Here is a 22,590-nt window from a genome sequence, read left to right on the forward strand (position 1 = left end):
TACTTTTACCACAAATACCTTGTCCAAACTCTGGCAAAAATATTGCAAGATTCTCTCCCTCTATGCAGGCTGCTTAGGTGATTCTATTTCCTTCTTTTATGATCTTGTGTGTGTGCATCTGTCATTGACTGGTCATCGCTTGCATTATGTTAGTGTTGGATAGTGCATTGAGATTTTAAAAGCAACTCAGAAATTCAATAAAATGAAAAGAAGGTTCACCACAGAAGAAATGCAAGTACGAACAGACCAAGAAGAACTGCAAAGACAACACCGGTGAAGAGTTACTCCCTATATAAGTTCAGTGTAAATGGTTGGGAGGGCAGGAGAAGATATTTACAGATACAAAAAAGAACGCTATAAAGGCGATTGATATGCTATGCCTGAGAATTAAAATACCTTACAACCAAAACTAAGACAGATTAAAACCAGAAAGTGAAGCAGGACTAGGAAGCAGTGCTCTGTAATGGCAGTCTTCTAGCGAGAGGCTCTGTGACCGATGGGCTAAGCCTAGCTTTCTTCTGCTCAGTTCTTAGACATGCAATATTCACATTGGCAGATATTCCCTGCAGTCTTAACCAGCAATAAATAAAGGACAAATGACCATTGTATCGTGCTTGTATTAACAGCAAGGTTTCATTTAGATTCCTGGGGAAACATTTTTCTAAATCTAAAAACAGAAAAAAATATTCTCCTTATAGGATTACAAGATGTTATGCAAAATTAATTTTTTTTTTGATTTATAGTTCAATAAACATTTCTGGATCAGGTTGCTGCTACATTCACTGCAACTGGGAGTGAACCCACTGGGACAGATAATCAACTTTTGCGGTCTTATAAAAGATTCCCAGTAAAAAAGAATTTTCAATTCGTCATTTCTACTTATATTTCCTATTGTCACAGTCTGTGCTGGGTTCTGACATGTGGTTGCTTCCTACAGGAAGGCGAGGAAAAGATGCTATTTCTGCTCTCTTGTGCCCATAAAGTCAGTCTACAGCCGAAGTCTCAACATAAATGCAGGATGGCTTTGTTTATCTCTGGGTTTGTCCAGTCATTCCGTATATCATCCAGGTGGTTATCAAAATCCACAAGGGATTCATAGGACCTACTGTCGAGCAGGGAAACAGCAATCCTTTGAGCCTCCAGCCAGTCTTCACAGAAATCACTGTAAGAAAAGGCATCCAGAAGTGAAACTGCTGCATTGTACCCCCTCCCCCCACATTGCTCCCCAGCACTTTTATTCGGGATAGTATCTCTGCAGTTGACTTTTTGGTGTCGTCTTGTTAGATACCAAGTTGGATCTATGTAGGAACTGCATGCATAGTTTTACGATATTTTTAACCTGCTGTAATATTCTCTCTCGGGGAACATAGACCTCCTATGGAAACAGTCTTCCAAGCTTCTCCTTGAAGACACCAGTGCTCAAGTGGGGGAATAGCCCAATGGTTAGCGCAGTAGAACCAACTCCCCCCTCAACTCAGACTACAGAACTCACTAATGACATTCTGTAAAATGGTAAAGACCCTCCTCTTCAACTAAAGGTCATCCTCAGTCTACACCCAACCCCCTTAAACCCCACCTCTACCCTTCTTTCTCCATTCTAATCTTCTGCCTAAATTTCTGTATAGTCCACTCTCAGCCTATACTCAAATAACTTGTATATAAACTAAGCTACTTATATTTAAACTACTGTTCTTAATTTGCTGTATAGTCCCTATATCTAAACTGCTGCACAGTCTTGTATGTCCAAGTATTTAAATCTACTGTATAATCTTGTATGTCCAATTCACTCCATTGTGAATGTTTACTTGTAAACCGTTCTGAGCTACTGGGAGGACGGGATAAAAATCTAAATAAATAAATAAATAGAATGGGAACCAATTTTGATTGCCACTGTGGGTGCTGTAACCTTGTACCACTTAACCCTCCCACTGCCCAGATAGTTAGGGACAGAGAAAGTACTTGCATATAACAAATGTTTACGTTTATCATTTGTTATACCACATCATCATATTACAGACCTCAGCGGTTTACATTCTAAATTATATTAAATAATAATCATGAGAACTTTGTACAAATAAGAGAAAAAAGAGCAGACAAACCTGAGTTCAAATTGAAAGAAAGAGAATAAGAGCAGAAAGGAGGGAAAAATAAATAAATAAAATATTAATTAGATTTTCTCATAAACTGGACAGATCAAGCAATAAATAAATAATAACAAAAACAAGTATAATAAAAAGAAAGAAAAATAATGGGGAGTAATTTAAAATCTGTCATTAAGGCAGCTTGGTCTCCACAGCAGGACAACTTCTGCAATCAGGACAGCAAGGGAAGGCACCACTGCCCAGGTCCAGGAGCAGCCGAAGGCTGGAGAACTGAAGAAGTTCACAGAGGCAGGAGGGGCTCAATAGCCAAAGGTAGCAGGTCGAGGAGAGAAGGAGGACTCTTCAGGCAGCCGCCTCTGACAGGGCTGATTCGTCGGCTGTATGCTGCATCGGTAGGGGCTTCCGTAACCCCTGTCTCCGGCTCAGTCGTCGTTGGTCTCCGTGGCTTTGACAGGAGCGCCAGCACGTAGGACGCCCTCGCAGGCTGCCTCCTGTCGACACTCACAGTGTGCCACTCTCACCCTGGCTAGCCGAATATCGATCTCCCCACAGCTGACCTCCATCACCTCTCCAACCCCACCAGATGAACAAATATGGACACTCCACAAAAGAACTCCAATCCTGCCCACTGGCGTTGAGGCCGCAGGTAGGAAAGGCCTCGGCTAAAGATTAACAATTCAAGGCCTTTAGGTTCTATAACTGTCAAAGATGTTAGTGATTTTCTGACTCGCCCAGGGTAAAAATTAAAAGTAAAATGAACAGAAAAATATAAAACTATAAATAAAGTAGATGAAAGAAACAAAATAAAGTTAAAACCAGCAAACTAGAACTAAATAAAACAAAAAATTAAAAACAAATGTAAACCGCTTTGGCTATATCTCAAATCCATGACCCTCTACTGCTGTCTAGAAACCAATCTGCGACTCTGTAATGCTATAAGAAAATAAGAAATTGCCTCCACTGGGTCAGACCAGAGGTCCATCGTGCCCAGCGGTCCGCTCCCACGGCGGCCCATCAGGCCTATGACCTGTGAAGTGGTCCCTGACTATTCCTATAACCTACCTCTACTTCTATCTGTACCCCTCAATCCCCTTATCCTTTAGGAATCTTTCTAAACCTTCCTTGAACCCCTGTAATTTGTTTAAGGCTTGTTTATCTGTTTCTGGCAAATGTAGAACTTTCAACACCCTCTGGAAATAATTCAATCTGGCAAACTGAACAGGCACAGGCAATAACTTTTCCAAAGGATCAATCGGGGTGCTAAACACAATGCAAATTACTCCTCCATGGACGCAAAGGAGCATGTGAATATTGAGGGGGCTTGGCACCCTGACGATATGCCCAGATTTCTGTGGCTTTAGCATGCAGGCTTCCAGGAATTGTATTAAAAGCCAGTTAACATATCACAGACCTGAGATTGCTCTGGCAATAGTAACTCTCATGCGAGATACTCACTTGTGCAGGTCTCTGATTCGCCACCTGTTGTCATGATGCTCATACAGATGAATGATGGGTTGCAGACAATCCATTGTAAACTTATTGTTGTCCATCTAACATGCAATAGTAATGAAAGCATCAGAGTACAGCGAAAGCAACATGCAAAAAACAAGTATTGCAAAATCCATCCAGTCATCGAGTCTCACTGAATCTCCAATAGCAAAATTCTCAACTTTTCCCCCTCCTATGCCCCTTCTCCCAAATCTGAAAACTAATGCAGTCTAATTATTCCCCAAGGCACCAATGCTACATCAGGTCATGCATTTAGGCTGCAAAAACCTAAGGGAATGGTACAGATTAGGGTGTGAAGAACTTTTGTGCACAAAAGAGGAGTGGGACTTGTGTGTGACAGTATGTGATGATCTTAAGGTGGCAAAACAGGTTGAAAAGGCAACTGCAAATGATAGAAGAATGCTAGGATGCATAGGGAGAGGTGCTGATACCCCTGTATAAGACTCTGGAGAGACCCCTTTTAGAATATTGTGTACATTTCTAGAGACTGCACCTTCAAAAAGATATAAACAGGATGGAATCAGTCCAGAGGAAGGTAGTCTATTAGGTCTGACAATTAAATTCATGAACTTGCCACCATGCACTTACGTTGGCATCACTGTACAAACAGCCCGGTAAGGTTTCATAACCTTGGTATATCAGTGTCTCACAACTGTGTTCGTGTCGATGTGTGATGGTGTCTTGCTGAGTGGCGTTAATTATTGTTGTTGCATGTTATTGTGTTCCGTTGCAAGAGTGTCGGAGTTTGAATTAAACAATGACCAAACATTAAATTTCTTGTTAAACTTGGCAAGAGTGGAAATGACATCAGGAACATGATAGTCCAAGTTTATGGGGATAATGCCATGAAGAAAATGGCATTGTACAAATGGATTAAACATTTTTCTGAGGGGAGAGAAAGCGTTACTGATGAAGAGAGGTCAGGGTGGCTAGTAACAAGCAGAACTGATGAAAAGATTGCAAAAATTAATTATGTATCAAAATTGTTGGCTGACTGCAACTGTGAGAAGCATAGCAGACCAAGTAAACATTGAGAGAGAAACAGGAAAATCTTGACAGAAGAAAGGTGTTTGCAAAAATGGCCCCTCATTGCTCCTGTATCATGACAATGCACCAGCTCACAAGGGAGGGAGCTGTGAGGGAGCTTTTAGCCAGTAACAAATAACTGTATTGGAACATCCTCCCTACTCACCTGATCTGGCCCTCAATGACATTTTCTTTACCCAAAGATAAAGGAAATATTGAAAGGAAGACATTTTGATGACATTCAGGACATCAAGGGTAATACGGTGACAGCTCTGATGGCCATTAGAGAAAGAGAGTTCCAAAATTGCTTTGAAGGCATTGGTGCATAGATTCCCAAGGAAGTACTTCAAAGGCTACCATAGTGATATTCAACAATGAGGCTATGTAGCACTTTTTTCTAGGATGGGTTCGTGAACTTAATTGTCAGATCTCATATGTCAAAAGTGTACGGGGACAAACTCAAAGATCTCAATATGTATATACTTTGGAGGAAAGGCAGGAGAGGGAAGATATGATAGACATTTAAATACCTATGTAGCATAAGTACACATGAGTACAACTGAACAGAATCTCCAGTGAGAGGCTATGGCATGATGTTAAGAGGTGACAGGCTGAGGAAATACTTTTTTTACAGAAAGGGTGGTAGATGTTTGGAATAGTCTCTCGGTAGAGGCAGTAGAGTCAAAGGCTAAGTTCAAGAGAGTGGGACAGGGAGAGATAGTGAACGCTGCAGATGGGCAGACTGGATGAGCCATTTGGCCTTTATCTGCTGTCAAGCCATCTCCACCTCTCCCTCCCTCAGCCCACCCTGTTACCCCTTCTCTGACCCCCTTTCTTTCTTTTCTGAATTCACTGAAGAAGAAACGGCACATTTTCTTGCCTCCTTCAAACTCACTACCTGCTCCTCTGGTTCGATTCCCACCCATCTACTTATCTGCCACATCCTCAATCTATCACTTTCCACTGCAAAATGTCCCTGATGTCTTCAAACATGCCATATGAAGGGGTGTTAAAGTTCTCAGCCCAACCAACCAACTTCCTAAATTTTGAATGTTCTTTTGCTACTATAGCTGAAAAGTGTTTCTCTTATTTCATTAAGGGCCAATTTACAGAAATGAAATTCTGTTTTGACTTTGTTCCATGTCATTCACTTCTTGGTTGGGCTGAAAACTTTTCAGAACCCCCTTCACTAGACCCTACCTGCCCTTCTAACTATTGTCCCATCTCCCTCCTCCCCTTCTTATCCAATCTATTTGAACACGCTGTTGACTTGACTTTTTGTCATCCCTCAAGAATTGGCGGCACTCCAATCAGGCTCCAATCAGGGGGTACACTGCAGCAGTTTCACTTCTGGATGCCTTGTCTTACAATGATTTCTGTGAAGACTGGCTGGAGGCTCAAAGGATTGCTGTTTCCCTGCCCGACAGTAGGTCCTATGAATCCTTTGTGGATTTTGATAACCACCTGGATGATATACGGAATGACTGGACAAACCCAGAGATAAACAAAGCCATCCTGCATTTATGTTGAGACTTCGGCTGTAGACTGACTTTACGGGCACAAGAGAGCAGAAATAGCATCTTTTCCTCGCCTTCCTGTAGGAAGCAACCACATGGAAACATGCACTCTATGGAAACTACCCTTGCTAAAATCTCCAATAACCTGTTCCTGGTCAGATCCAAAAGCCTCTATTCTATTCTCATCCTTCTCGATCTATCCACTGCTTTTACACTGTAGACCACCATCTAGAAATAGGTATTCTAGAAAGTTATTTTCAGTTTAGCATGGCATGTGAAAGCTGGAAGAGTGTATTTCTTATTTTGCAGTAATGCAAAAACCAGATGCCAGCATTTACCTTCAGTTCAGGACTAAGGCATAGGCAAACGAGGCATGTGCCTAGGGACCAAATGTTTAGGCGGGGCCTTCCCATATATGGCATGTTTCACACTGGCAGAAGAGAGTGGAGGTAGGTCAGGACCACTGTCACTACCCATCAAAAATCCTGTGTACTGTCTCAGCAGGACGAGTTGGCCAGCAGCATTTCTTAACTACTGCCATCTCTTCGGTTGGCTTTTCTTTGCAAGAACCATTTATAGGAATTTTTAAACTATTTTATATCAGAATGGGGGGACCCAATATACTTGTTTGACTAGGGCCCAGCACAGAGTTAATCCTGCTCTGTGGTGCTCCTGTAGACTTGCTGTTTGCACAAGTGACTGAGGGAGTAATTGTGCTTACTTTGTGAAATCTAGATTCCTTTAGAACTGATGTCTGATCCTTCTTGGCAGTAGCAGAATGTTGTGCTGAGCACTCGAGTCAAGGAGAAAGTTTGTTACAGGCACAAACTTGTACAACTTCTGTTAGGGAAGTATTGCAATCTATCAAGGACAGGAATTAATACAGTACAACTGGAAAGCCAAGGGCGGGCCAGTGTCTCTGCTATTAAGCTAGACATGGGGAAGCTACTTCTTATCCCAAGGAATCTTGTTGCCATTTGGAATTTTGCCAGGTACTTGTGATCTAGATTGGCCACTGCTGGAAGCAGGATACTGGATTAGATGGACCATTGGTCTGATCCACTATGGCTATTCTTATGTTCTTAAAATGTGCCCAAGAGAGAATATGCTGGCTGTAGCTGGGTCATAGTACCACTGGCATTTCCTTCTGTCTCAGTCTCACCATTTTAAAGGGACCATATGCGTTTTCACGGAATCATGCTAACAAAGGACTTCAAAGGAATTCAATGGTAATTTTCAAAATCACACACACATATACAAGTTTCAAAATAAAATAGATACCATTATGAGTACAGCATCATTAAATCCCTCTGCAATCCTGGAAGCTACTTTCTCAGCAACCTGGTTTGGACTGTAGAAGAAATGACATTAATTGCAATCAATATCAAATGTGTCAGCAGGAGAGAAAGTTAGGGGAAGGGGGAAGGGATTCAACGACAGGAGCAAACTGAAGGCTAAGCAATTCTTTTGCAAATTACACAACACTGAATTTAAGGTCCTCAGCAAGATGCAGGAGGTATTAAGGGAGAAAGTGAAAGGATGGCAGCAAATTCAACCTGGCAAGGGGGTGTGAGTTAATATAGGGCAGTAACTAGACTGGCTTGCTAGCTCCATCATGCCTGTGGCTGGGAATATGAATGGTGGATTCACAGAAGCATTCAAAACAAAAATATTTGAAATAATTTTTGACAGTCTTAAAGTGCAGAAAAAGCTCTCAAAAGAAAAAAAGTAAAACCTATTCTCCTCCCAAAATGTTGGATTTGATTGTGAAATCTTAGCGAGACAATTACTGTATATACTTGAATATAAACTGAGATTTTGGGACCCAAAAATGGGGGGGGGGTCTTGGTTTATATTCACCTGGGCCTGCCTTAAGCCCTGGTGGTACAATGGAGGGCCAGGACAAGAGGGATTTCTCCCACCTCCTGTCCCGGTCGACTCTGACATATCCCACCTACCTCCCAGAAAACCTACCTTAAAGCCCTGGTGATGAACCAGGGCAGGAGTGATCTTCCTATGCTCCTGCCCCGTGCAGAGTCGCTATCTGAAATGGCTGCTGCGAGTTCTTGCGGCAACCTTGCAAGACCTCAGGAACTCACAAGGTTGCTGCGAGAACTCATGGTAGCCATTTTAGATAGTGGAGGATGAGCGTAGGAAGATCACTCTTGCTCCAGTTCACCACTGGATCACCAGGGCTTTAAAGGTATGTTTTTTAAAAGTCTAGGAGACGGGTGAGAGATGGAATATGTCAAAGTCGGCTGGGACAGGAGGTGAGAAGGATCCCTCCTGTCCCGGCCCATCACTGGAGCACCAGGGCTTATGGCAGGCCTGGGAAAAGTCATTAGGGTGGGGGAAAGGGGGCTGGGTGCAGAGCCTGGCAGAGAAGAGAGGGAGGAGTGCAGAGCTGGGCAGAGAGAGAGGGAGGGAGGGAAGGGGACTGGGTGCAGAGCCAGGCATGGCATTTGAATATAAACCCCCAGTTAATATTTGAGTCCTTTTTTGGAGGATAAAAGGTCATCTTACTTTATATTCAAGTATACACGATAAGCGTTCAAGACAAAAGGAGCCAATATTAAAAACAGGTAAAACCTCAATAATGGTACGAGGGAATAAAATGTTCACACATTAATTCCACAGCTGTCCAAGCAAATCACTGTTCACAAATAACGGGCAGTGTTAATAACAGCACAAGACACTGCAGCAAACACCTGTCCCAAGATATCAGCCAGCACACCTGGCATCCTTCACACGTTCATTGGCTTGGTAATATCCTGCTATCACATAGCTGTTCTCTTTGCACCAGGAATCAATCTGAAAACCAAACAGAAATACATAAGCATCAGGGCTGGCAAACCAGGAACATTAGCAAAAGGTGACACACGTTACTGGAGCAAGAATAGAAACTATCCTCAGGAAAAAGCATACATCAAACCTCAGCCACCTCTGCAGGCTCTCACCAGCCTAAAAGCAATGGGTACAAATCCAAATTGTTTCAGAATACAGGGGATGATTCTATAGATTGGTGCGTATAATTACTTCTGCTAATCTTTCTTGTAAATCCACACTCTATTCTTGGACAAGTAGGTAATGCATCCCCAGTTACGAGACTGCTTGTAGGAAGCCTCATTTACATATTTTTTAGACCCTCCCCTCTTACCTCAGGACTGCCCTCAGGTAGTCAGTTCGTAGAAAAGCAGACAGTCGCATGTAGAGGACACAGACAAAAAGGAGGTGTACGGAGAAACTCGGTCTAATCTGTTCATAACAGCAAATATCATAAGTGATAATTAAAAAAAAAATCATGCTACAGAGAGACATAGCCTGCACTAATGGAAGGGGGTGCTACAATTAGGGACCCTCCCCCAAGACAAAGTGCAAAATATATTTGGATGGTACTCTTAGAAAAGCTGGTCAGGAAACCAGCTTACCTGTACTTGTTAAGGCAGACAATTGGTGAATCAGAAATTCCCAGGACGGGTTCTAGGAATAGAACGTGGATTTACAAGAAAGACGATTAGCAGAGGTAAGAACCTAATCTTTCATTCTTGTACAATCCCGCTCTATTCCTGGAAGAGTAGAATGTTTCAGATTAGTTCCGTAGAGTCAAGGTGGGACTGATGAGTCGGCTGCCAAAATAAAGGAGCCAAAAACAGCTTCTTGCTCGGCCACCACATCGATCTTATAAAACTTGGTAAAAATATGCAAGGTGGACCACGTAGCAGCCCAGCAAATCTCCTCCAGAGAGATCACCAATGACTCTGCCCAAGAAGAGGAAGCACACCTAGTAGAATGAGCGCTGACAGAAACAGGGGGGGGGGGGCCTTCTTTCCAGCTACAATGTAAGTAGATGAAATAGCCATGTGAATCCATCTGGAAATAGTGGCATTCAAGGTAAGTGCCAGGCAGGACCAACCAGCACAAACAGGTAGTCAGAGACCCAACACTGTGACTTCCAAGTACCACAACAAAATCCTGCTCATATCCAGTGACCACAACACTCGGTCTTGCTCCTTCAAACTGGAGGAAGTATAGGTAGAAAGTCAGACCTCCTGGTTAATGTAGAAACAAGAGACCACTTTCGGAAGAAAGGATGGAACAGCGCACAGAAACACACTGGCATCCATGATCCTAAGAAAAGGATCCTGGCAGGATAAAGCCTGAAGCTCAGAAATTCTGCGGGCGGAAGTAATGGCCACCAAGAAGTCTGTCTTGACAGCGAAATCCATTAAGAATGCTTGCTCCAAAGGCTCATAAGGTGAAAGAGCCAGAGACCGGAGTACAAGATTGAGATTCCAAGTTGACATGGTAGCTACAGCGGGGGCTGAAGCCTCAGAGCACCCAGACAGGAGAGAACAGTGATCTGAAACCTCAAAAAGCTAACGGCCAGTCCCTTTTCTAGGCTGTCCTGAAGGAACTCCAATATCAGTGGTACCGACGGCACAGACAGATCCTTGTGCTTCTGGACATGCTATGATGGACGACATGGAAATTGGAGGCCCTTGTCCAGTTGCAGACAAACCGAGTCGGCGTACCAGACTCCTTGGCCAACTGGGCACTATGAGAATCACCGACCCCTGTGCATAGCGATCCGTCTCAACAGACGGCCTATCATGGGCCATGGAGGAAAGGCATAAAGTAGGTCCTCCAGGGACCTAAAATAAACATGACAAGAAAAGACTAGCTCCTACTGGCTCATTTGTAGGAAAGCAACTGAATACCTGAGGGCAGTCCTGAGGTACGAGGGGAGGGTCTAAAAATTATGTAAATGAGGCTTCCTACAAGCAGTCTCGCGACTGGGGATGCATAACCCACTTATCCAGGAAAAGAGCTGGGATAGAAGAATGGGATTATACAAGAACTGGCAGTTAGCAAATTTACGCACTTAAGTGCCATTCTCTAAAGGCGAGTGCCACTAGTTTACTGCGCAAGTGCTAGAGGTTGTGGGAACAGCATGGCATAGCATGAGTGGGGGTACCAAAGGATGCACATATCTTACAGAATCCTGTAAGTTACATGCACTGACCTGCCAACAGCTAAGGGGAAATTCTGTACAGGACATTGGTCTCAGCACCCACCTAAGAAGTGGCTGAAAATTGCAGACTGCATAGTTAAGCAGAACATAAGAATAGCATTACTGGGTCAGACCAATGGTCCATCAAACCCAGTAGCCCGTTCTCACGGTGGCCAATCCAGGTCACTAGTACCTGGCCAAAACCCAAGGAGTAGCAATATTCCCTGCTACCGATCCAGGGCAAGCAGTGGCTTCCCCCATGTCTCTCATATTAACAGATTATGGACTTTTCTTCCAGGAACTTGTCCAAACCTTTCTTAAAACTAGCTGCGCTATCTGCTCTTACCACAACCTCTGGCAATGCGTTCCAGAGCTTAACTATTCTCTGAGTGAAAAAATATTTCCTCCTATTGGTTTTAAAAGTATTTCTCTGTAACTTCATCGAGTGTTGCCTAGTCTTTGTAATTTTTGACAGAGTGAAAAATCGATCCATTTGTACCCATTCTACTCCACTCAGGATTTTGTAGACTTCAATCATATCTCCCCTCAGTCTTCTCTTTTCAAGCTGAAGAGCCCTAACCATTTTAGTCTTTCCTCATATGAGAGGAGCTCCATCCATTTTATCATCTTGGTCGCTCTTCTTCAAACCTTTTCTAGTGCCGTTATATCTTTCTTGAGATAAGGAGACCAGAATTGAATGCAATATTCCAAATGAGGTCACACCATGGAGCATACAGGGGCATTATGACATTCTTAGTCTTGTTAACCATACCTTTTAAAATAATTTCTAGCATCCTGTTTGCTTTTTTGGTCACTGCCGCACATTGAGCAGAAGGTTTCATTATATTGTCTAACTCCCAAGGTGGACCCTAGCATCCAGTAACTGTGATTTGAGTCATTCTTCCCAATGTGCACCACTACATTAAATTTCATCTGCCACTTGGACGCCGTCTTCCAATTTCCTAATGTCTGCCTGCAATTTTCACAATCCACATGCATTTTAACAACTTTGAACAGTTTAGTGTCATCTGGAAATTTAATCACCTCACCGGTTGTTACAATTTCCAGATCATTTATAAATAAGTTAAATAGCACTGGTCCCAGTACAGATCCCTGTGGCACTCCACTGTTTACTCTTCTCCATTGAGAAAAATGACCTTTAACCCTATCCTCCATTTTCTATCCGATAACCAATTCCTAATCTACAACACAACTTTGCCACCTATCCCATGACTCTTTGGGCTCCTTCTACGAAGCCGCGGTAGCGGCTTCAGCACGTGACTTTTCATCACGTGCTAACCCCTGCGCTAGCCGAAAAACTACCACCTGCTCAAGAGGAGGAGGTAGCGGCTAGCGCGACCGGCGGTTTAGAGCGCACTATTACGCACATTAAACCTCTACCGTGGCTTCGTAAAAGGAGCCCTTTAATTTTCTCAGGAGCCTCTCATGGAGGAACTTTATCAAAAGCTTTCTGAAAATCTAGACACACTACATCAACCGGCTCACCTTTATCCACAACTTCAAAGAAGTCAAGCAAATTGGTGAGGCAAGATCTCCCTCAGCTGAACCCATGCTGACTGTCTCATTAAATCATGTTTGTCTACGTGTTTATTTTTTTTATTTAAGCATTTATATACCACTTATAGTCTAACAGCCTCTTTTACAAAGCCGCGCTAACGGCCCTGAAGCCCATAGCCGCTAGAGCGGCTTTGTAAAAGAGGGAGTAAGTGGTTTTACATTCAGGTACTCGAGCATTTTTCCCTGTCTGTCCTGATGGGCTCACAATCTATCTAATGTACCTGGGGCAATGGGGGGATTAAGTGACTTTCCCAGGGTCACAAGGAGCAGTGTGGGATTGTACCCACAACCTCAGGGTGCAGAGGCTGTAGCTTTAACCACTCTAGAAATCAAAATGTAGTAACAGTGAGCCAAGTAAAGGACAATCAGGCCATTGTGACATCACTGATGCGGTTGGCTCTTATTGGTGGAATGAGGCATTATGACATCAGGGAAAGGAATTGGGACTTGTATACCGCCTCTTTGTAGTTTTATAACCACATTCAAAGCAGTTTACATTCAGGTACTCAAGCATTTTTCCCTGTCTGTCCCGGTGGGCTCACAATCTATCTCAGTGGTTCCCAACCCTGTCCTGGAGGAACACCAGGCCAATTGGGTTTTCAGGCTAGCCCTAATGAATATGCATGAAGCAAATTTGCATGCCTATCACTTCCATCATATGCAAATCTCTCTCATGCATATTCATTAGGGCTAGCCTGAAAACCCGATTGGCCTGGTGTTCCTCCAGGACAGGGTTGGGAATCACTGATCTATCTAATGTACCTGGGGCAATGGGGGATTAAGTGACTTGCCCAGGGTCACAAGGAGCAGTGTGGGTTTGAACCCACAACCCCAGAGTGCTGAGGCTTTAGCTTTAACCACTGCGCCACTCTAGATATCATAATGTAGTAAAAGTGACTCAAGTATGGGACTATCAAGCCATTGTGACATCACTGATGAGGATGGCTCTTATTGGTGGAATGAGGCATTATGATGTCACAATACCAGCTCTGGTTATCAGAGGTTGAAACTCTTCACACTATTTATTTGTTCCATTTTCTATACCGTTCTCCCAGGAGAGCTCAGAACAGTTTACATGAATTTATTTAGGTACTCAAGCATTTTTTTCCCTGTCTGTCCTGATGGGCTCACAATCTATCTAATGTACCTGGGGCAATGGGGGGATTAAGTGACTTGCCCAGGGTCACAAGGAGCAGTGTGGGATTTGAACCCACAACCTCAGGATGCTGAGGCTCTAACCACTGCACTACACACTCCCCACAATTTTATTTTTTACAATTGTTTCCATCATTTTGCCTGGCACTGAAGTCAGGCTTACCTGTCTGTAATTTCCCAGATCTCTCCTGGAACCCTTTTTAAAAATCGGCGTAACATTGGCCACCCTCCAATCTTAAGGTACTACAGACAATTTTAGTGACAGGTTACAGATCACTAACAGCAGGTCAGCAATTTCATATTTTGAGTTCTTTTAGTACACTGGATGTATATCATTTGGTCCAGGCAATTTATCACTTTTTAACTTGTCGATTTGGCTTAGTACATCTTCCAGATTCACCAAGATCTCTAAGATAGTTCACCAAAAATCTAGTGGAGCTAAAATCTTCACATATATCTTCCAACGAAGTGTTAAGAACAAACTAAGCAACATTTGAACTGCTTAGATGACAAAAGATGGGCGAGTTGTATGTAACCATAATGATATGAAGAAGGAAGATCAAAGTCCCTGGCTAACTGTTTAAACTACTCTTTTATATATAACTGGTATTGTAGAAATTATAACTTTGTGTTTTTTTTTTTGTTTTTTTTTGCAAACATATGTTTTTGAAACTATTGTTCCTCTTGGTGGCAAGATCAGCAAAGTGAATTCTAGGTATTTAAGTGGACTAACACACTAACCACATCACCATCTATAGCTAAAAGGGGTCAAACCACAAGGAAATATATTTCCAGAATCTTTGATGCAAAAAACAGTCTGCTTTTCCACTGCAGTAGACTTCCTTGTCCTAATCAACCAGTTATCTTTTTCTAATCAGGAAATGACAATGTTTAAGACATGGTAAAAAGCATGTACCCACTTGATATTTTGTAGGTCACAGATGTTTTCCTGTAAACTGATATTTGGGCAGATTGAAGTTATGACCTGTGATTTTACCCTCTATCATAACACAATACTGGAGCACATCTGAGAATGTTTTCGACTCCTAACTCCTCTCACCTTGGGTTCTACATTCCCTTCCCTCTCACTCATGCCCTATCTGTCCAAGTTAGATTGTAAGCTCTTCCGAGCAAGGACCGTCTATAAATGTCAAAATGTTCAGCGCTGCATATGCCTTTCAGCGCTATATAAGTGAAAAGTAGTAGTAGTAGCAGCATAGATTCAAAAGGAAGACCATTCTAAGCCTGCTGAACCATCCATTAGACTAGGACAAAGTTTCTCAACTTCTTCAAGTCTATCAAATATCAACCAAGTACCTCTGCCCAAGCTCCACCCCAGACTCCACCCCCATAATAGCAGCACTAATTGCAATTTCTTCCATTCATTTTTAATATACACACAATATAATCTTATTAATACATAATGGTAACCACAAAATTTAAAAAACTCACAAAGCACACTGTACGCAGAAAAAGAGTTAATTATCATTTATATTTGGGGGGTTTCTAAAGAGGTCAAGGCAGATGACTTTAAAATATTTAAAATATCTTTCACAGAATTTGTACTTGTGAGTCGGATGACAACTGCGGCCTTGGGAGACCCTTGAGACAGCACTGTTTGTGCAAAACATGTCGGGTCAGACTCCCAGGTCCAGCTGTGTGTAAAAGCTAAGTATATACACTATACTATTTCAGTTTATAAAAATAATAATAATACTGTAAAATTAGCACAGCGCTTAGAAAACCAGTACCTATGATGAGTTACCACGTAAACCTCCCACTTTTTTGAAGCAAACATAGCGGTGGAGTGGTGGGGCTGAGGTATTTCAGATAAACCATCTACCTTTGAACATGCCAACCTAGTTTGTTTATTCTTGGTTTTAAAATATGTAATGTCATCTCAGTAACAACTATAGAAAAATAAGACACATATGGTGCAAAATATAGACAGCAGATATAAATTCTCAAAACAGACACATTTCGGGATCACTAAATTGAAAATAAAATCATTTTTGCTACCTTTGTTGTCTGCTGCTTTCATGAGTCTCTGGTTACACTTCCTTCTGATTGTGCATCCAATATTTCTTTCTTTCTGCCTCCTGCATGCTTCCTCTCCTCCAGACATCATTCTCTTCCCCAACCAATATTTCTCTCTGTCCCTCCACGAGTCCAATTTTTTTTCCTCTCTCCTCCACTTCTATTCACAACAATCCTCTCTCTCACTGTCCATCTGTCTTTCTTTCATTTCCTCTGTTGTGGCAAAAAAGAAAGAGGGAGACAAGGTGCATATCTCCCACCCCCTCTACTGTTACATCCAACATTTCTTCCTCTCTCATCCCCCGATCATGTACATCATTTTTCACCACTGCCCACCAGCCTCATTTCTCCTTCTCTCACCCCTCTCCATCACCATGCCACATCTCTCCCTCCATCACTATGTCCAACATTCCTCCCCCTTGCATCCCTTTCAATCTGTTCCTATGTTTCTTCTTCACCACCATATCCAATGACTCCTTCTCATCCTTCTCTTTCACATACATCTCTACGCCCAATTTTCCTCTTTCTTTCCCCATGTGCACCATCTCTTTCCATGTCCAACAATTATTTCTATTCCCTCACTCCCTCCTATGTCCCAAGTTCATGCCCCCTTCCTCCCTCATGTCCCAAGTTCAGGCCCCCCTCCCTGCCGTCCAGCCTTTATTTATTTATTCATTTTTCTATACCGTTATCCCAGGACAGCTCAGAACGGTTTACATGAATTTCTTCAGGTACTCAAGCATTTTTCCCTGTCTCGGCAGGCTCACAATCTATCTAATGTATCTGGATCAATGGGGGGATTAGGTGACTTACCCAGGGTCACAAGGAGCAGCGTGGGTTTGAACCCACAACCCCAGGTGCTAAGGCTGTAGCTTTACTACTGCGTCAACCTCTCCCATGTCTCAATGCGCTCCCCCCCTTTCATCCCAGATTACTTCCCCTCTCTCTTACTTGTTCGCTCCAGGGCTGCTCCTTCCTGCCTTCAGCGGCACTTGTTGCAAAGACACGGGCAGCAGCTCTTACATGCTGCATGTGGCTGACTCACAAGCATTCCCTTTGACTTTGGAGAGAAGGCTTCCGAATCAGCTACATGCAGTGAAAGAGCTGCTGCCTGTATCCCTGCAACAAGTGTTGCTGAAGGCAGGAAGGAGCAGCCCACCTGTCAGTTCTGACATTGGAGGGACGCCTTCTGGGTTGGCTTCGCTGGAGGGGGCGGGCAGGAAAGAGGGCATGGGATCCCCGCCGCAAGCCATTAAGGAGGAAGGTGGGTGGGAGACCAGCACAGTGCTGCATACCCCCAACAAGAGGCTGTACCCTTATCTCATGTTGAGAAACTCTGGACTAGGAGACCTTGCAAATTAGTCAAGCTCTCAAAAAGTATGAATATTTGTACTACCTTTTATAAGCATTAAGATTTTAGATCTTCTTGCATGAAGTATAGCAAGAAGTATAAGGAGACAGACAGTCTGTCCTTCTGTGACTAACAATCAGCAGATAAACCAATTAACAGAATGAACACAATTTCAGATTTTACACTTCAGTTATCTTAACTTAAATATTTAGGAGAGTATCAGCTTCTGATTTATTCCCTTTTATTTTTTCGCTTTCTGGCTGCAATAATACACTTAATATTTATACTCACAAAGATATAAGTTAGCCTTCCCTTCCTTAAGGGAATTAAATCTGCTGGAAAGCTCAGTCGATCTTTTGTTTTCAAGTTTGTAGAGATCTGGAATGAACTTCCCGACTCCATTAGGCTTTTAGGCCAGCTGCAATTATTTCGTAAATTCCTGAAAACTTTGTTGTTCTCACAATTTTAAATGGTTTAACTACAGCCTCAATGATATGATATTATAGTTATTTTTCTTATGTACTTTAGTTTTTAATTAGTTCTTCCTTCTCCTATGTTTTCTGCTATGTACTCTAGTCTTAATTATATGTGAACCGAGTCGAGCTCCACTGGGAGATGACCCGGTATATAAACCAAAGATTAGATTACTCTCTAATTCCTAGGTGGTTTACAAATATGCACATACATAATAGCTAAAACAGCATAAAAAAGGAGCAAATCTAAAATTTAAATGCACAGTAATTCCTTAAACAGGACAAATCAGACCCTATAAAAAAGCATTGACAAACAACTGAGGTTTGAGGAGCTTCCTAAAGGTTACTCTATCAGCATATTTTCTCAACTGCTCTACCAGTGAATTCCATAATGCCACTCCAGCACAACAGGTGGTCATTTGCACAAGTTTTGACATATTTTGGATTAACATTAGCTTTTAACAAAGCATAAATATTTATGAATCACTAATATACCCCAATAGGCATTCAATGCGATTTCCAAGTTAATAAGAAGCTGGCCATCACCAGGAATTACAATCTAATTTAAAAATCAAAACAAACACATAAGAACTGCTCATCTGTTAAGAGTGAGTGAGATATTTTGCAAACAAATAGATTTTCAAACATTTACAAAATCATCTGTTAGTGTGAATGAGATGCCTTTCAATCAAATAGTAGCAATAATAATACAACTTTATTTTTATATACCGCAATACCACAAATAGTTCAGAGCAGTTTACAGAGGAAGAAACTGTTTACAGACAGTGCTAATACAAAAAAACTTTCAAGGTCTTCAGGCCTTTACAAAAACTCCTTCATAAGAGGGGGTACTTCTTAATTGTATTGGAAGAGAGTTCCACCATTTTGCTGCCAAATATGGAAAAAAGTTAGAGAGTGTATTTTATATTTAATACCTCTAGGATTCCGAAGTCTAAGGGCTCTTTTTACTAAGCTGCGATAGCGTTTTTAGCGCACGCTAAACCTGCACTACGTGGCTAGAACTAAGGCCAGCTCAATGCTGGCGTTAGCGTCTAGCGCGAGCTTATAACCACTATCGCAGCTTAGTAAAAGCTCTTAATCTCAGATGATTGCTAATCAAGCTATAGTTCTTAATAGTTCTGCTAAATTCATCATTTAGTCCAGGATTTCTCCATGAAAGATCAAGAAAAACAATGCACTTGTACATAATTTAAAAATACCCCTTGCCTTGAAAGGAAGCCAATCTAATCTGAGATATAAAGGTGTCACCTTATCGTATCAGTAATCAACACAAGTGACTGAACTAATAGCTGAAAGTGTTCTTTATCAAAGCAGTGACAAATTTGTTTTTATTTTTTCAGTGTCACACTTTCCTAGTTAAAGCTCGTACCTGTGCTTCCCATGTCAGATGCATATCAAATATAATCCCCCAAATTCTCAATTCCAGTTTCACTGGGGTATTAAGCAATACCAAGTGAATATCATCACTAGATGGACTTAACAACAAAAATTTGGTTTTATCCTTCATATTATCTGCCCAATCATCAACTAGACTTATAAACTTCATATACCAAATTGTTAATCTTATTTTCATTCTTTAAAAAAGGAAGACGATTGTAATATCATCTGCATAGGAAAAATATAAGCCCTTTCTCGTCCAAGAAATATTCCAGCGTTGACATCAGTACATTAAAAAGCATTGGAGAAAGTGGGGAGCCCTGAGGCACACCACTTAATGCTGTCCACTCTTAGGATATTTTTCCTTTCAGTTTTACACTGTTAAGATCTACTCATCAAAAATGCTTCCATCCAAGAATACACTTTATTTCCAATCTCAAGAAAGTTTAGAATAAACAATAAAAGCTGGAGATCCACCATATTAAATGCACTAGCAAGGTGAGAACTTTTTGGCCAAATCTCATATACCTCAATCTCAGAAGTCAAAGCTCCCAATAGGGTTTCAGTGCTGAAATATTTTCTAAAACTCGATTGTGTGAAAAGTAATAATTCATGATTAAGTTAACTTGTCTCTTCTTTGATATTTCAGGCAGACATGCATTAATGATAATCTATGGTATTCTAAATATTCTGCAATTTGATTAGCTACAATTCTTTCCAGTAATTTGATATGTAATGGAATTGAAGCTACAGATCTAAAATTCTTATCATCACTCATATCTCTCCTTTTTGATTTTTTGGAATTGGGGTCAGAATTATTTTCCTGTGTAGGGAAAGTTCCCTTATCTAGTGAATCATTCAACCAGCTTAACAAGAAATTACAATACTTCTTACATGGATTTTTGAGTAGGAATATTGGATAAACAGCTGATAAGCATTGAGATTTAGGGCTCATTTTACAAAGGCGCACAAGCTAGCCGCTACTGCCTTCTTTTAAGCAGGCGGTAATTTTTCAGCTAGCGCACGCTAATCTTGGGCCCTTAGTATACTTGGACAGTAATCTTTATTTAATTCTATTTCTTTGATAGGTTTTGGGAGGATTTTTTTTTTTCAATCTGCTGGACTTTGTAAAAGGTCATTCACCTCTTTGCAACCTGTTTTATTTCCTAGTGCTGTAATTCGATGCTATTCACAGCACTTCCCTTGCTAATATCCATTCTGAAAATTTCAACTAAAAAAAGATGCTAGTTCCATTGCTGTTGGAACATTTATTGATTTTGTTGTTAATTTGACAGGCGATGCCAGTAAATTAGTTATCTGATACCATTTTTTCAGATCTGCTTTTTCTTTTCCTATTTGGTCATATAAAAATTTTCGTTCAGCTCATTTTGTTTTAACATTATAAATGTTGATCTTTTTCTTCCATAAAATTCTACCTCTTTTTAATATTCATGCCATTTTCTTACTGCTTGTGAAAAATGAAATAGTGCATGGGAAAAAAAATAAGATCTTTTGGTTGACTACAAAAGAAACTGTACAAGATAATGCCAATCTCTTTAGAAGTACAGTACACACTTTTTTACTTACTTTAAGGGCAGCCTCTATGCTGCATTCCAGGCTTAAAAATGAAACCATTGAAAAGCAAATATTATCGTACCAGTTATGTTGTGACTTATGATTCTTTGTTATGGTGTAATGTACAGGGACAGGAATTTTATTAAAATGACCAAAAATAAAAGCACGAATTCCATAAAATACATCAAAAAACTGGACTGGACCCGACACAATCCGTGATTTGAAGAAACACTTCCTCCCAAAGTGCACTTTGTGTTTCATAGTGCTGCGCTCACACAGGCGATCTCAATGATCAAGTTTTGATTTCGGTTTTAACACAGTAACATATTAGATGACGGTAGATAAAGACCCGAATGGTCCATCCAGTCTGCCCAACCTGATTCAATTGAAATTTTTTCTTCTTAGATATTTGTGGAAAAAAATACAAAGCTCTATCTGGTACTGTGCTTGGATTCCAACTGCCGAAATCTCCGTCAAAACCTACTCCAGCCCATCTACACCCTCCCAACCATTGAAGCCCTCTCCAGCCCATCCTCCCCCAAACGGCCATATACAGACCGTGGAAGTCTGCCCAGTACTGGCCTTAGTTCAATATTTACTATTATTTTCTGATTCTAGATCCTCTGTGTTCATCCCACGCTTCTTTGAACTCAGTCACCGTTTTCCTCTCCACCACCTTTCTCTCTCTCTCTCTCATAGTAACATAGTAGATGATGGCAGATAAAGACCCGAATTGTCCTTCTAGTCTGCCCAACCTGATTCAATTTGAAGTTTTTCTTCTTAACTATTTCTGGGCAAGAAGCCAAAGCTCTACCCGGTACTGTGCTTGGGTTCCAACTGCCGAAATCTCCGTTAAAACCTACTCCATCCCATCTAAACCATCCCAGCCATTGAAGCCCTCTCAAGCCCATCCTTCCCCAAACGGCCAGACACAGACCGTGCAAGTCTGCCCAGTACTGGCCTTAGTTCAATATTTAATATTATTTTCTGATTCTAAATCTTCTGTGTTCATCCCACGCTTCTTTGAACTCAGACACAGTTTTACTCTCCACCACCTCTCTCGGGAGCGCATTCCAGGCATCCACCACCCTCTCCGTAAAGTAGAATTTCCTAACATTGCTCTTGAATCTACCACCCCTCAACCTCAAATTATGTCCTCTGGTTTTACCATTTTCCTTTCTCTGGAAAAGATTTTGTTCTACGGTAATACCCTTCAATGGTTTTTTTTAATATTCTATATTATCACTCATCGGGCCCCCTGAGGAAGAAGTGTTTCTTCGAAACACAGGCCGTGTGGGGTCCGGACTAGTTTGGGGATGTATTTTATGGGCATTTTTGGTCCTTTGAACAAAATTCCTGTCCTGTCTCTTCATTGTTCGGGTTGTTGTTTTTTTTCCTGCAGCGTTGTTTTGGGGTATTTTTTCCTCTTGTGCACCATCCCTGCAGGTTTTTGTGGCTTGCTTTTCGTTGCATCTCTTACCAGAGTTAAAGCCACCTCCAGCATGGGCGCCAGGGCTATAGTGCCGTGGAAAAGCGGGATACAGTCGACGAAGAGCAGCTGCGGAGCCTCTTTCCGCTTCTGCTTCTCGGCCACCACGATGCCGTTGACGGCGCAGTGCGGATACTTGGCCCCGTGCAGCAGCATCTTGCAGTAGGCCTGGGTGCTGAGCTTCACCACCGTCATTCTGCCTCGGTCGCCCGCGAGAAGAAACCCCGCCGCTGCTTCCGCGCGCCCTTCACCCCTAGGCCTCGCTCCCTCTCGCGGGCGGCCGGCTTCTCTCCGGCTCTAGCAGTAGCTCCCGGAGGGCCTCCGCCGTCCCACAACGCAGCGCGCTTCAGCGAGAGTCCGAGGAGGAGA

At 42.0% G+C, this 22,590-nt stretch overlaps 1 protein-coding gene across 1 annotated transcript; it reads right to left on the minus strand.

The window, feature by feature from the left end:
* Positions 1 to 597: 597 nt before the first annotated feature.
* Positions 598 to 22,561, minus strand: EMC8 (ER membrane protein complex subunit 8). The gene is made up of 5 exons (XM_033941021.1): positions 22,213 to 22,561; positions 8,889 to 8,965; positions 7,436 to 7,505; positions 3,558 to 3,652; positions 598 to 1,162 (listed from the first exon to the last, which is right to left on the minus strand). The coding sequence occupies exons 1-5, from the start codon at positions 22,414 to 22,416 to the stop codon at positions 1,003 to 1,005; spliced, it is 606 nt and encodes a 201-aa protein (XP_033796912.1). The 5' UTR covers positions 22,417 to 22,561; the 3' UTR covers positions 598 to 1,002.
* Between the last annotated feature and the right edge of the window lie 29 nt (positions 22,562 to 22,590).

The sequence above is a fragment of the Geotrypetes seraphini genome, chromosome 4 (assembly GCF_902459505.1).
Source record: "Geotrypetes seraphini chromosome 4, aGeoSer1.1, whole genome shotgun sequence".
NCBI classification, from domain to species: Eukaryota; Metazoa; Chordata; class Amphibia; order Gymnophiona; family Dermophiidae; genus Geotrypetes; species Geotrypetes seraphini.